Source organism: Pseudophryne corroboree, chromosome 9, assembly GCF_028390025.1.
Source record: "Pseudophryne corroboree isolate aPseCor3 chromosome 9, aPseCor3.hap2, whole genome shotgun sequence".
Classification (NCBI taxonomy): Eukaryota; Metazoa; Chordata; class Amphibia; order Anura; family Myobatrachidae; genus Pseudophryne; species Pseudophryne corroboree.
The window spans coordinates 32,381,978-32,396,276 of record NC_086452.1 but is presented as its reverse complement, the minus strand read 5'-3'; the positions used below and the strand labels follow the sequence as shown (position 1 = coordinate 32,396,276).

At 49.0% G+C, this 14,299-nt stretch overlaps 2 protein-coding genes across 3 annotated transcripts in view; one reads left to right on the top strand and one right to left on the bottom strand.

Annotated features, from left to right (window-relative positions):
• WLS (Wnt ligand secretion mediator) overlaps positions 1-3,725 on the bottom strand; it is an 81,075-nt gene extending 77,350 nt beyond the window's left edge. Inside the window, exon 1 of one of the 2 annotated variants that reach the window (XM_063939119.1) lies at positions 3,574-3,725. In XM_063939119.1, the coding sequence (XP_063795189.1) occupies positions 3,574-3,595 (22 nt within the window). In that variant the 5' untranslated portion in view covers positions 3,596-3,725. Of the gene's footprint in view, positions 1-3,355; positions 3,509-3,573 lie in introns of those variants that run through there. The other variant, XM_063939118.1, reaches the window with a different exon arrangement.
• LOC134957318 (methylcrotonoyl-CoA carboxylase beta chain, mitochondrial-like) overlaps positions 3,336-14,299 on the top strand; it is a 52,172-nt gene continuing 41,208 nt past the window's right edge. The window contains exon 1 of the mRNA XM_063939116.1: positions 3,336-3,422. The gene's annotated coding sequence lies outside the window, so the exon portion shown is untranslated. The remainder of the gene's footprint in view (positions 3,423-14,299) is intronic.

Here is a 14,299-nt window from a genome sequence, read left to right as displayed (position 1 = left end):
AAGGCGGAGGGCCCGCAATCGCGAGCCACGCCCCGTTTTCGTCACTGAGGGGGCATGCCCAGCGCTCTGTGAGCCGCTGGCATGCCCCCTCTCCCTCTGAATCCAGTGAATAGACCGTATAATTCACCGCTGCTCTGCTAAGCAGGGCAGCAAGAGACAGAACCTCCCAACTGCCCCCCCCCCACCCCCACCGCGGGACACTGCGGCCTGTGGGTGGGACAGCGGGACAGTCCCAAAAAAAGGGACTGTCCCGCGAAAATCGGGACAGTTGGGAGGTATGATTATAGACAGGTGCCCAGTGTTTTACCTCTGTGCATTTGCCCAAACGAGGATGGGGTTGCGGGGTGGCTAACAGTAGGGGCCGCGTTGGTGTCAGTGATTGCATCTAAAGGCAAAGATGCACTGACACCTCAGACAGGTGGAATGTCTGGTGTTGCACAGACATATTGCTGGTACACACCGGCCGACGGACCAGCAATATATCGGGCGTTCAATGAAATGGTCGATAGATTGCTCGGTGTGTGTACCCAGCATTAGGCTACGAGAGGGGACGGTTAGGTAACCTTTTGAATTGCTGACCTTTTGTACCTATTGACCTAATGCGTGTCGACCATCTGTCAGCCTATTGACTGTTGGTCTTTAAATCCACTCCTGACCGTTGATTCCCAACTAGCTTTTTTCAGATTAAAAATATGAGGGGAGCCAGCAACTGTGGCAACCCACTGGTGGGAGCGCGGGGCAGGAATGTGTGCTGGCCCAGTGGGAACTGTCCCTTGCCCCGCTGACCCAATCCACCCTTCACGCCCCAGTCCAACACCGAGTGAAGTATTCAATTAGATGAGAGGTTTGCAGTGCAGTTAATGGCTCTGGGATTCACGCCTGGTGCAATTCAATTAATCAGCATTTTCATGTTGCCGGGTCCATAGTAATCCTGCGGGTGCTGAAGAAAGATGGACTAGCTCTGGCCGGGCATAGTAGTCAGAAGACAGCTAGCCTCCATCACAGCAGCTGCACTGTGACGGTGTACGGTTCTCCGGTGACACCCTTTATACAGTAGGCCTGAGTGGCGGAGTGGGAGATAATTGGGGGCCGACATGGCTGCAGGGATGGGAGACGGAAAAGAGGGATAATGATGTCACTGCGCTTTGCCCCACAGTGGGACTTCTCCGGACACCACCCCTCCGGGATTAGGAACCATATGCACTCATGAAAAGCGCCACTGATTTCTGGACTGTCTGGAGGAATCACTTGACAGATGGCGACCCTGCGTCTCTCGTCCAGAAGAATCTGTGCGATACCAGTAAGTGACGGGTGCGGATTATTAGATCTACACCAAAAAGGTCGACAGTCAATAGGTCTACCGCTAATGGTAGACGTGCATGAGGTCGCCAGGGTCAAACGGTCGACATGGAATAGGTAGACAGTAGAAAAGGTCGCCATGGAAACGGTCTACTCAAAAAAAGATAGACACCAGTTTTTTTGTTTTTTGGGGTGTTTTGGCACTTTATTGCCACAAATAAGCCCCATTACTGTACAGCGTCCCCTCACATGGCTCTCCAACTTCAGGGAGGTGATTAGTCCCAATCGTAGTCCACATGGATGGTAAAGTATGAAAAAGCTAAAAAAAATGAAAAAGAATTAAAAAAATGTGTGTCGACCATTGTCATGTTGACTTTTTGACCCTGTCTACCTTTTTACATGTCAACATTTTGACCCTGTTGACAGTTTGACCCTGTCGACTTAATGCATGTCGCCCATTAGTGATCTACCTATTGACTGTAGACCTTTTTAGTGTAGATCTATATATCGGATACCATAAGTAACATGGGGCAGATGTATTAAGCCCCCGAGAGAGATAACGTACCAAACAATCAGCTCCTGACTGTCATGTTACAGGCTGTGTTTGAAAAATGACAGGAGCTGGTTGGTTGGTACTTTATCTCTCTCCACTTTATCACTCTCCGAGGCTTAGTACATAGACCCCATACTATAATACTAATAATGTTGGTAGGGGACAGTACAGGCCAGGAATGGGCAAATGTTGGTTCAGCAGTGGTGAGGTTTCCCAGCATTGCACATTACTTGTCCCCCTTTCACACTGCAAAAATAACCCGGTATCGACCTGGTACATTGCTGTGTCGACACGGGTCGGTGTGCAGTGTAAAAGGGGCCATGGGCGAATTGCCGCGTCGCCTGACCCGGTGATTCAACCCGGGAATAAAGCAGTGTTATTCCCGGGTAAAATACCGGGTCAGGTGCAGTGTGAATGGGTTACCGTTCACTACATTGGCGCGGAGATAATGACAGGCAGAGGCGTTCGCTGTGCGGGAGGGGGGGGGCGGCGGCATTAAGCCGGCATTTAGAGGGCGCAGTCCGGCCAACGCAGGCGTGGCCGGTCTGTGCCGGGGGCGGCCCACGGCAGCCACTGCGACCCGGGCAGCAACGAGTAGCTCCCGGCCAGTGCGCAGGAGCTGCACTGACCGGGAGCTACTCCTGAGGTACAAAAGCATCGCCACTGTGCAATGCTTTTGTACTTCTGCGGGGCGGTAGGGCCTGACATGCGGGGCGTCCCCCCCCCCCCCCCCCCCGCATGTCTGTGTGCCTGATCATAGCCCTGCAAAATTTTGCAGGGCTACGATCAGGTCTGAATTAGGCCCTATATTGTCTTCAACTGTAAGTCTCTATTTTCTGTTTTGATTATTCATTTATGTAATTGGGCGCTGCGGATCCCTTGTGGCGCCATATAAATAAAGGATGATAATAATAGTAAAATGTAGTACATAATGTATTAAAACGATGCAATTAAAGGTATGCAAATAAATGTTATTGTACTCCCCTTCTGTTAGGTCAGGGGTTCTCAAACTGTGTGCCATTGCACCCTGGGGTGCCGCAAGCTTCTTGCAGGGGTGCCTTGGATTGGTGGTCAAGGACCAAATCTAATTATTTCTGGTCAATGTAATAGGCAAAACCAGTGCTGGTGGCTGTCAGTCATAACATATGTGGACAAACAGAAGCAAATCCTGTCCCTCACCACACAACTGACCCTAAGGATGACATATACAATACATACAAGTTACTTCATTTAATATTTCTTTCTAAGTTTCTCAATAAGAAACTTTTGGCCTAGGGGTTCTGTGAAAAAAAATCTGATACTCGTCTAGGGCGCGGTGATTCGGAAGAGTTTGTGAACCACTGTGTTAGGTAATACCAATAATAAAATGGTGGAAATGATGTGGGCAGGTGTGGATATTGCAGAGGTATATAGACACACACCAGCGAATGACTCAAACTATGAGCAGCCCAGTTACTTAACCAGTGGGGTTGGCTTATGGATAGCAGGTACAGCCGTACTCACTGTTACATGTACACTGGTGCTGGAGCGTAGCTTGACCGGAGTGGGGTTTCATACAGCTCAGCAGCCGGTGAGTGTATAATGCAAACAGGTAGGTGCGCAGGGATGCTGGAACAGATTGTGGATTGCAGGTAATCACAGGTCTTCCTGGAGCTCAGTAGGAGACCTCTGTCTCCCATAGAGACCCACTTAACAGTGCACATGCTCAGTAGAGATCTCACCGGCAATCTTAGGGCAGGGCATGACGCCTCCCTGGAGAACAGGCGTGATCCAGTGACAGTCACTGCACTGGATAAAGTAGCCGTCCACGGCATATAACTCCAGCCCGTACTTCTCATTGCTCTTCCCAGTTCCAGAAGGCCAGAAGCAATGACGTCACACCACCCGCCGGCCACAACCCGGCATTCTGGGAGGAGCGCTGTGACTAGAGGAGAGAGGAGCCACACACCTTGGCGTCCTCCAGCAACCTGCAGTGTATTGGAGTTGTAGTCCACAACTTGTGGAGTGGACGGACCCGTTGTTAAACTCCCCCCCCCCCCCCCCCAAAAAAAAAAAACCCCAAAGAAAATACAAACAAAAAAGTTTTACGTTTATCCATGCTTGGCCACAGGTGACTTAATTAGTACCTCATATGTGCTGAGCCATGAATATACCTAAAACCTGGACTGCTGGGGTGCCTTGAGGATGTTTGAGTACCTCTGCCCTAGAGGGTGGGAGTTAGGGTGCAATTGTTTTGCAGGCCCCACTTCCGTAAGGATTCCAGCCCTGTGCTGACCATCTGGACCCAACACCGAGTGCTTCCCCCTGCTATGGGGCCCCCGGGCCCCGGCTCCTAAAGCCTTGTGATGGTTAGACAAATGTTGTGGGGGATCCCACACTCTTTGTCCCTCTTTTTTCCTATACCAGCCCTGGCTTCAAGGCCTACGTTTGGGCATCAATTTTAACCCCATGCTACTTTTTTTTTTTTGCATTTTTAATAGACAGGCATGCGCAGTAGGGATCTGGGGCCTCATTCAGACCAAATCGCACACTAGGTTTTTCGCTGTGCTGCGATCAGGTCAGAACTGCGCATGCATATGTAGCGCAATGCGCAGGCGCATCGCACGGGTACAAAGCGGATCATTGCTGAGCGACGGATTTAATGAAGAATCCATTCGCACAGCCGATTGCAAGGAGATTGTCAGGAAGAGGGCGTTTGTGGGTGTCAACGGACCGTTTTCTGGGAGTGGTTGGAAAAACGCTGGCGTGTCCAAGCGTTTGCAGGGCGGGTGTCTGACGTCAATTCCAGCCACGGACAGGCTGAAGTGATGGCAGCGGCTGAGTAAGTTCTGGGCTACTCCGAAACTGCACAAAACTTTTTTGTACCGCTCGGCTGCACGTGCGTTCGCTCACTTGCAAAGCAAAAATACACTCCCATGTAGGCGGCGACTATCTGATCGCAGCGCTGCAAAAAGTAGCTAGCGAGCGATCAGGTCTGAATTAGGCCCCTGGAACAGTGGGCTCTAGGCCCCTATGTAGCTGCACAGGCTATTTGTCTTGTTAGCCCAGTGGTTCTCAAACCAGGTCACCTGGCAGGTGCACAGGTGCACTCATTACTCACTGACACATTTGTAAAAGAGCCACAGGTGGAGCTAATTATTTCACTTGCGATTCTGTGAGGAGACCCGGAAAACATGCACTGTGGGGTCCTGAAGACCTGAGTTTGATAACCTAGGTGTTAACGTAATGCAGAGGTTCCTCAAGGCACCCCAACAGTCCAGGATTTCGGTATAGGCATGGCTCAGCACAGATGGTTAAATCAAATTGACTTAGGTGCTAATTAAGTCACCTGTGGACAAGCATGGATACATGTAAAACCTGGACCGTTGGGTGCCTTGAGGACCGCGTTTGGGAACCTCTGATGTAATGACTTGGAGTAATATCTAATTTCTCTTAGAAAAAGCTGCTTAAATGTATCCCAGGTACAACATCCCGTGAGGCTACTGTGCATGCTTAGGAAAATTGCAACTCTTCTGTGGTGAGTCCCAAGTACTACCCCTACTGGGACTTGTAGTTCCCTAACTGTTACCCGATACATCACCTGGTAGGGAGTGTAAAGATTTGAATCTGCGGGGCCAGAGCCTGCCTGCGGTGTAACCACGGTGGCGGCAGAGATATTCAGCGCTGGATCTCACCGCTCTGTTATTGTTGCAAGGTTGACTCAAGATACAAAAGGGCAGAACTGATGGATGTTTTCTTAGCGATCTAGAATACTGCGATGAGATCATGTCTGAGGCACAAAGCACATTGCTACGCAATACAGAGCTGGGGCCTCTTGTGAAGGTGCCTATGTCAGGAACACAGCGGAGACCCAAACTCCATAAAGGTTATTTTGCTGCAAATGACCTCTCAGTGAAACGTCTGCGATGCTCCCCTAGGGGATCTGTATGTGATACCCACAATCAAAATCCCGACATGGACAATATCCCGACATTTAAAATACCGACAAGGTCAAAATACACCCATGTGAAATGTCGACAGGTCAAAATGCCGACATGAGTTTTTCATTGATTTTTTTTGTAGGTCGACATGGACACCATATAAGTGTACCGCTTCCGCTCGCCCTCCAGGTCCACTGGGATGGTAAAGTATGAACAAGTCGGTCTCACTGAAAAAATCATGAAAAAATCATGTCGGCATTTTGACCTGTCGACATTTTACATGTCAGTATTTTCACCTTATCTGTATTTTAAATGTCGGGATTTTGATCGTCTGGATTTTGATTGTCGGTAAATTGACTGCATCCCTCTCCTAGGATGCTGCAACACTCTTCGTCTTTTTAGCCACCCCCCTCATACCTTCAGTCAGCGACTAGGACACCCCTCTTATTTCTGCTACGGATTTGATCTCTGGCTCTGTACGAACAAAATCGCGAGGTGCGACTCAGACTCATGCGCAGAAGTAAAACCATTGGGCGTTTGCATGAATATTGGCAGAGCTTGCAACTCTGAATCAGGCCCTAAGGGACGATTCAATGATCCGCGATGTAAAGTCGCCCAGCGCGGCTGTGGATATCACGGATAATTAGGGGAGTGATACAGCTCATTTTGCCGCTCACCCGTACGGAAGGGCGAGGGAAAATGAGTAATGCAATGACTGTAGGGTTCTGGGTAAAAGGACCTCTGACATCATCAAGGGGAGGAGCAAGGCCAGAACATGGTACCCGAAATGGACCCTCGTTCGCTCGCAACGCTTCAGGCCGTTCTAGCAGTCCATTGCCATCATTGCTCACAATTGAATTGCCCCCTGAGGGTCACGTGTGAAGGGCAAAAACAATATGTCCACAATACGTCTGTATGTGATCTGCTTCTCCTCCAAGTGCGTTCCAAGACTTTGCAGTCCCCACAGCAGCCGCCTCCGCTTCTATTTCTGGGTGCCACCTGCATTTTTTCATACTTTGGAGGGTGCACGGACAGTTTCCAGTGGTATAGAGTGTGGAGTGCAACAAATTCTAGATCGGCCCAGATTTATCAAGCCTTGGAGAGTGATAAACTGCACGGTGGTGGCACATTGTTCTTGAAGAGTACTGTAATAAAGTCTATGTACTGGTGAGACCCACGGCGGCACGTCTTCCTATGATGGTGGACGGGCGAACATAGCGCATTTTGGCAGGCCGTGTTGGCTGTCTCGCTGTGATGTCAGCCCACCTACGTGCTGTCACTGTACGGGGTCCTGGAGGGCAGACAGTGCACCGCGCTCTCCTCCAGCATTCTACGGTCCACTATAAAAGGAGTGAGGGGGTGATTCAGAACTGATCGTAGATGTGCTAAATTTAGCACATCTATGATCAGCTTCCCTCACATGCGGTGGGACGCCCAGCACAGGGCTAGTTCGCCCCGCATGTCAGTCCCTGCCCCGTCGCACAAGTACAAAAGCATCTCAGCTTTTGTACTTGAAGAATAGCTCCTTGGCATTGCAGCTCCTGCGCACTGGCAGGGAGCTACCCATCGCTGTGAGGGTCACAGCAGCTGCGTGTGATGTCACACAGCCGCCGCGGCCCACTCCCCAACGGTCCGGGCACGCCTGCATTGCCCGGACTGCGCCCCCTAAACTGCGGCCAAACGCTTCCGGACCGCCCCCTCCTGCCCAGCGACCGCCTCTGCCTGTCAATCAGGCAAGGCGATCGTAGGGCTGAAACAGCCGTCAGCTGTCTGGCATGCGCCGGCGCACTGCAGCGCCGACGCATGCGCAGTTCAGACCTGAACGCTGCAGCAGCGATCAGGTCTGAATTATCCCCCCAGTCTGTAGGCCTGACATAGACAGCTTGATAAAGAAGAAAGGTTTGAGTTGCAGGGCTGAGTGATGATAAATAAATTAAAGGGACTGGCCTGTTATATTGTTCTATGAGGATCAGGAGTTCCAAATGGCAGCCCTGCTCTTTGTCCAGTTAAAAGGTTTCCCCATAGTCCTAGAATACCAGTCCCATCTCATGTGCATCTAAGCACGTCACACATGGGACCTTGGTGCCGGATAGTCTGCGTGATCACATCTAGTATACTGTTGATAAGTTATGGCTGATACGCAGTACAACCAATCCCGGGAACTGCTGGAGGAACAGCTGCTAAATGTTGCTTTGTACCAGCCATCCAACCAATGAGATTTGCATCCCTGTCCTGTACACGTTGTGATGGTCATTACGACCCGTTCGCACGCTGCTGGTTGTCGCAGCGGTGCGAACGGGTCAGGTCTGCATCTGCGCGGCAGCCTCAATGCGCACGCGCGTCATTGCTCAGCGACGGGCGTCGTCGGGCAATGACGAGTAGACTGAAGAAAGCAATCGCGAAGAAGATTGACAGCAGGAAGGCGTTCCGGGGCGGCAACTCACCGTTTCCTGGGAGTGGTGAGTCCAACGCAGGCGTTTGGAAGGCGGATGTCTGACATCAATTCCGAGACCTGCATCGCTGGATCCGTCGCACAGGGTAATTAGGTCTGACCCGGGTCTAGTTCTACACAAAACTTTTTTTTTTGCATAGCAGCGCTGCACAACCGTTCGCAGCCTTGCTATGCAAAAAAGTCCTCCTCCATAGGCGGCGTCGAGTTGATCGCACGGGCGGCAAAAAGTTGCTACGTGCGATCAACTCGGAACGACCCCCTGTATCCTTGTGTATTGCATTCAGCCCTTCAATTTTAAGAATTCCTAATGAGTTTGCTTATTGTACAATAATATGTGCTTATTAAAGGCAGTAGCCCTGTATTTTCTGGTTTGCTAGGACAATGGGGGGTAATTCAGAGTAATCATAGCAGCAAATTTGTTAGCAGATGGGCAAAACCATGTGCACTGCAGGTGGGGCAGATGTAACATGTGCAGAGAGAGTTAGATGTGGGTGGGTTAGATTGTTTCTGTGCAGGGTAAATACTGGCTGCTTTATTTTTACATTGCAATTTAGATTTCAGTTTGAACACACCCCACCCAAATCTAACTCTCTCTGCACATGTTATATCTCCCCTCCCCCCCTGCAGTGCACATGGTTTTGACCATCTGCTAACAAATTTTCTGCTACGATCAGGTCTGAATTAGGCCCAATGTCCAATCGTGAAGGCTATCCATTGTCTGTCCATGCTAGGTCTTGTGGGAGGGCATTTCATAATTTTAAAGCTATTACTGTACAGAACCATACTTACAGGTGAAGAACCCTGTTTACAGATGAAGAACCCTACTTACAGGTGAAGACACCTATTTACAGGTGAATAACCCTAGTTACAGGTGAAGACCCCTATTTACAGGTTTATAACCCTACTTACAGGTGAAGACCCGTATTGACAGATGAAGAACCCTACTTACAGGTGAAGAACCCAATTTAAAGGCAAAGAACCCTATTTACAGGTGAAGACCCCTATTTACAGGTGAAGAACCCTATTTACAGATGAAGAACCCTACTTACAGGTGAAGAACCCTATTTACAGGTGAAGAACCCTACTTACAGGTGAAGAATCCTATATACAGGTGAAGACCCCTATATACAGGCAAAGACCCCTATTTACAGGTGAAGAACACTATTTACAGGTGAAGACCCCTATTGACAGGTGAAGACCCCTATTGACAGGTGAAAACCCCTATTGACAGGTGAAAACCCCTATTGTCAGGTGAAGAACCCTACTTACAGGTGAAGAACCCTACTTAAAGGCAAAGACCCCTACTTACAGGTGAAGAACCCTATTTACAGGTGAAGACCCCTATTGACAGGTGAAAACCCCTATTGTCAGGTGAAGACCCCTACTTACAGGTGAAGACCCCTATTGACAGGTTAAGACCCCTATTTACAGGTGATGCCCCTATTTACAGGTGAAGACCCCTATTTACAGATGAAGAACCCTACTTACAGGTGAAAAACCGTACTTACAGGTAAAGAACCCTACATACAGGAGAAGAATTCTATATACAGGCGAAGACCCTATATACAGGCAAAGACCCCTACTTACAGGTGACGAACCCTATTTACAGGTGAAGACCCCTATTGACAGGTGAAAACCCCTATTGACAGGTGAAGACCCCTATTGACAGGTGAAGACCCTATTAACAGATGAAGAACCCTACTTACAGGTGAAGAACCCTACTTACAGGTGAAGACCCCTATTTACAGGTGAAGAACCCTACTTACAGGTGAAGACACCTATTGACAGGTGAAGAACCCTATCTATAGGTGAAGAACCCTATTTACAGGCGAAGAACCCTACTTACATGTGAAGACCCCTAGTGGCATGTGAAGACCCCTATTTACAGATGAAGAACCCTACTTACAGGTGAAGACCTCTATTGACAGGTGAAGAACCCTATTTACAGGTAAAAAATCATACTTACAGGTGAAGACCCCTATTTACAGATCAAGAAACCTACTTACAGGTGAAGACCCCTATTGATAGGTGAAGACCCCTATTTACAGGTGAAGACCCCTATTTACAGGTGAAGACCCCTATTGACAGGTGAAGACCCCTATTTACAGATGAAGAATCCTATTTACAGGTGAAGAATCCTACTTACAGGTGAAGAACCCTACTTACAGGTGAAGAGCCCTACTTACAGGTGAAGACCCCTATTTACAGATGAAGAACCCGACTTACAGGTGAAGACCCTTGTTGACAGGTGAAGACTCCTTTGTACAGGCGAAGTCCTGTCTGCTTCTATCTGCAAGAGGGGGGCCTTGTGTTCTCTCTGATATCCTTATACTAAACAGGTTATCAAAGAATGCTCTGTGTGGGCCATGTGTATGGTCCATAAATATATTTATTTAGAGTGATCAGCGTGAATAAACTCGTACGCACTTAGTGATTCTGCTCAGACAATGGCCATTTATAAAACTAAAAGATATATTTTAATCAGGATTTTCGGGAAGGATGCAAGCTCAGTAAGTGACCTGTTTGCATTGCTGACTGAAACGCCTAATGTCTGTTAACATTCCAGGCCTGACTTTGTGGATGATGAGAGAATTCCACTAAGTTGGACCCCGTCCAGGACTTCAAGAGCACACAGTGTGTACACTCCTTGCCAACCATTTTCCATCTAGCAAAATGACTCTTTTGTTAAATTAGGAACACCAGCGTTAACCCCCTGCTGCATTACACAGGAGAAGACAGGCTTTTGCAATCACACAGAGCAGCAAGCGATACCGTATTTTGGCTAATGAGTGAGTTGGCAGAGCAGAGCTTGTGGTGGCAACGGCCTCGGGTAGCAACCACACCAATTAAACTGGGCATCCCAGCGATAGCTGCGCCTTGATCCCAACTCGTTTTAATGAAGTCATGAATATTCCCAGTCAATGAGCTCGACAGGAATAATTGCCGGCTTTCTGCGGATTGCACAGAGCCACAAAGCAGTCTTAGGGAAAATGTAACTGCTGAGGTGGTAATTTTCCATTGCACTTCCCGCTACCTGGCCTTATACATGCCGCTGTTTCTACGTCAATGCAACAATTTGGTCTGTTTCCATTAAGAGTTGTCTTCAACACATTGGGCCTGATTCGGAGTCAGTAGCAGGAGCGGCCTCATATTTTGCCGCAGGCGATTTCTGAAAAACATGGAGATAAACTTGCAGCATCTTGAGATGGTGTATTTACTCGTATGTCTTTAGACGCAGCTTCCCAGTGGCAAGCGCAGTTACTGTGACTGGGTATGGCCTCCTGCGTGAGCGACTGGCGTCCTTGGACGCAGTTGCTTTCAGCGACACGCCCATGGCACGGCCACTCATGTTACCACCCAGGTACACCCACTAAAATCCACAGACCCTTCATCTAATTCTGTTCTGCATCTGTGAGTGGTAACAATCGGGGCTCATTCGCAGTGCGACTCAGACGCGTGCGCAGACTTACAACATCGCCCAACTGTGTACCCCATTGACGCTACGTCCACCTCTCAATCATGCCCATTATTTGTTGGAATAATAATATACTGGATCAATTTTATGAATTAAGGGCTTTCTAAATTAGTTTTTGCTCGGCTAGTGATGTCTCATTTCTGATATTATTTACTCTCAGGGCCTTTTTCATATAATTCTCTATTTTATACTTGCCAGGGGCACGAACCTACTATTGCTCGTTCTGTCTGTTTATAGTATATATAAAGGACAGAAATTCTACCCAGGGTCATCTTAACGTGTAGGCACACTGGGCAGCTGCCAAGGGCCCCCCGATTCTAATGGATTTCCGGGGGGTAGCGGTGTCTCGTGCCTCCGGAGCTTCTTGGGAGGCAGGTGGAGAATGCTGAATTGCTGCAGGTGGCTCATTGCCTTTCTGAAGTCGAGAAGGATCGAGGAGACACTGATAAGTGTGTGCACAGCAGATTGTACAAGACACGTTTGCAGAACATGCTCAGTAGTTTAAACAACTTGAAATGACTTGTAGATGATCTAGAGGCTCGGAATAGACTGAACAGAAAACGACACCAGAGATGTTACATGCGGAAGCCAATGAAGTCATTCTTATATAGCTATTCCCTGGTCTCTGCTAGGTGATACTTAGGGCTCAGGAGACGCCCAGGGCAGGGAGAGCACTGCCACAAGGCAGCTTATAGAGTGCTAGAGCTCTGGGGGCACTATTGAGGCCATGGGGTAAAATGAGATACATCTCTGGCTTGACCATCCAGGTGGTTCCTTTTAAAGTCACTTTAAACTAATGTCTACTATCCTGGTAGCACAGAGGGTTGTTGGACATTGCCGTAGGAGCACTGGAGACCCACCTCTGTATGGTTGTTATAGTCCTGGCCACCCTGTGTGTGGGGGACCCTGGGTGCTGGCCTCCATCACCACACCATTAATCCAGACCACACTTGTGGGACTGGCATGGGCACCAATTAGACACCCATTTTCAGCTCCCTCTGCACCTCCCCTGCTACATCACTGACCAGGCCTGACCCTCCTAAATGCAGACAGCTGGGAGGTGACTGAGTATAGGAGCACAGCTTTCTCCCTCATTGTGAGCTCTGCGTTCTCTGTAAGACCGTAGTGAATTTGTTTTATAGCGAAGAATAAGAACGGAGCAGCATTGACCTTGGTATTCATTAATAAATGTTATAGCTCAATCAATCTTGGGAAATGTTTAATGGCCTTACTGTCTCTGGCACAGTGCCTTCATTTCTCATTCACGCAATGATGTTCTGAATGTAGGGGAAACATTGCCGTCTCCTGCTCTTCATGAGGCATTGGGCTATAGAGGGGTACAGGCACTCTTCAAATATAGCAGTAACAGGGGTGGAACTACCATTGGTGCTGAAGGTGCACTGCACCGGGGCCCCCAAGGACAAAGGGGCACACTGCTGATCAGACGAGCAATGAATTATCCCTGTGCTCAGAATGCCGGTGCATGAGATACTGGCGCCGAATCCCGTCACACGGCGAACACCGATGCCAGAATCCCGAACGTCGGGATACCAATTGTCAACAGAACCGACCGAGTAAGTACTTCGACAGGGGGGGTTAGGTTTTAACAACCCCCCATGGAACTTATGGTTAGGGTGTGTGTGTGTGTGTGGGGGGGGTTAGGTTTAGGGTGCGGGGAGGGGGGTTTAGGGTCAGGCACCACCAGGGGAGGGTTAGTGTTAGGCTGCAAGGGTGAGACAGTTAAGTTTAGGGTGCGCCGGGGGGGGGTAGGTTTAGGCACCACCCCAGGGGTTCAGGGCTAGGCTGTGGGGATGTGTGTGTGTGTGTGTGTGTGGGGGGGGGTTAGGGTATGATTAGACTCCTTACAACCCCATGTCGGGATTTCGACTGGCGAGATGCCGATGTTGGTCTCCAGACTGTCGACGTCCCGACAGCCGGGAATTTTGCACTTGTTTAGTTGTATTTCTGTTTGCACCCCAGGTAGCTCTGGGCACTCATTCCTGGCGCTATTCAATAGCGCGTTTAATTGAACCCCCCTTCCCCCTTAGTGTTACTTCCTAGCCTTTGGCTGAGATTTTTGTTATTCTCTTTTATATGGTGCCAACATGTTACTCAGCAGTTTATAGATATTTTTTTTTAGATCAATCATATCAGACTAGGTTTAATTACACAAGAAGCTAATTAACGTACCACGTTGGTCAATAAGAGTGTGAATAGATACTTCTGCATCCATGGGGTTCAGAGATACCTCATGGTGGCCAGGGAATGCATGTGTGTCTACTATCCGGAATATCAGAGAGAGTCTAGACATTTGGAGTGTTCCCCCTGACTCCCTGGAGAGTAGCCCATTTTATTGGAAGACTTTTTAGGGGCTTATGCTTGAGCACCAGAAGTGCTAAGCAGTCCAGTACTTTTCCAAGTACCGGCGCCCTTATCACGGGAAACTGGTCGCAACACTGAGGCACACAGTTCAGATAGCTCCATGAGTAATCTACAGCCCAGTGGGAGCCTGGTGGCGTTGCCTTTGGATGTGAGTCTACTTGGTAAAGATTCACCTCCAAAGGCAACGCCACCAAGTTCCCAGGCTTTACCAAGTAGAC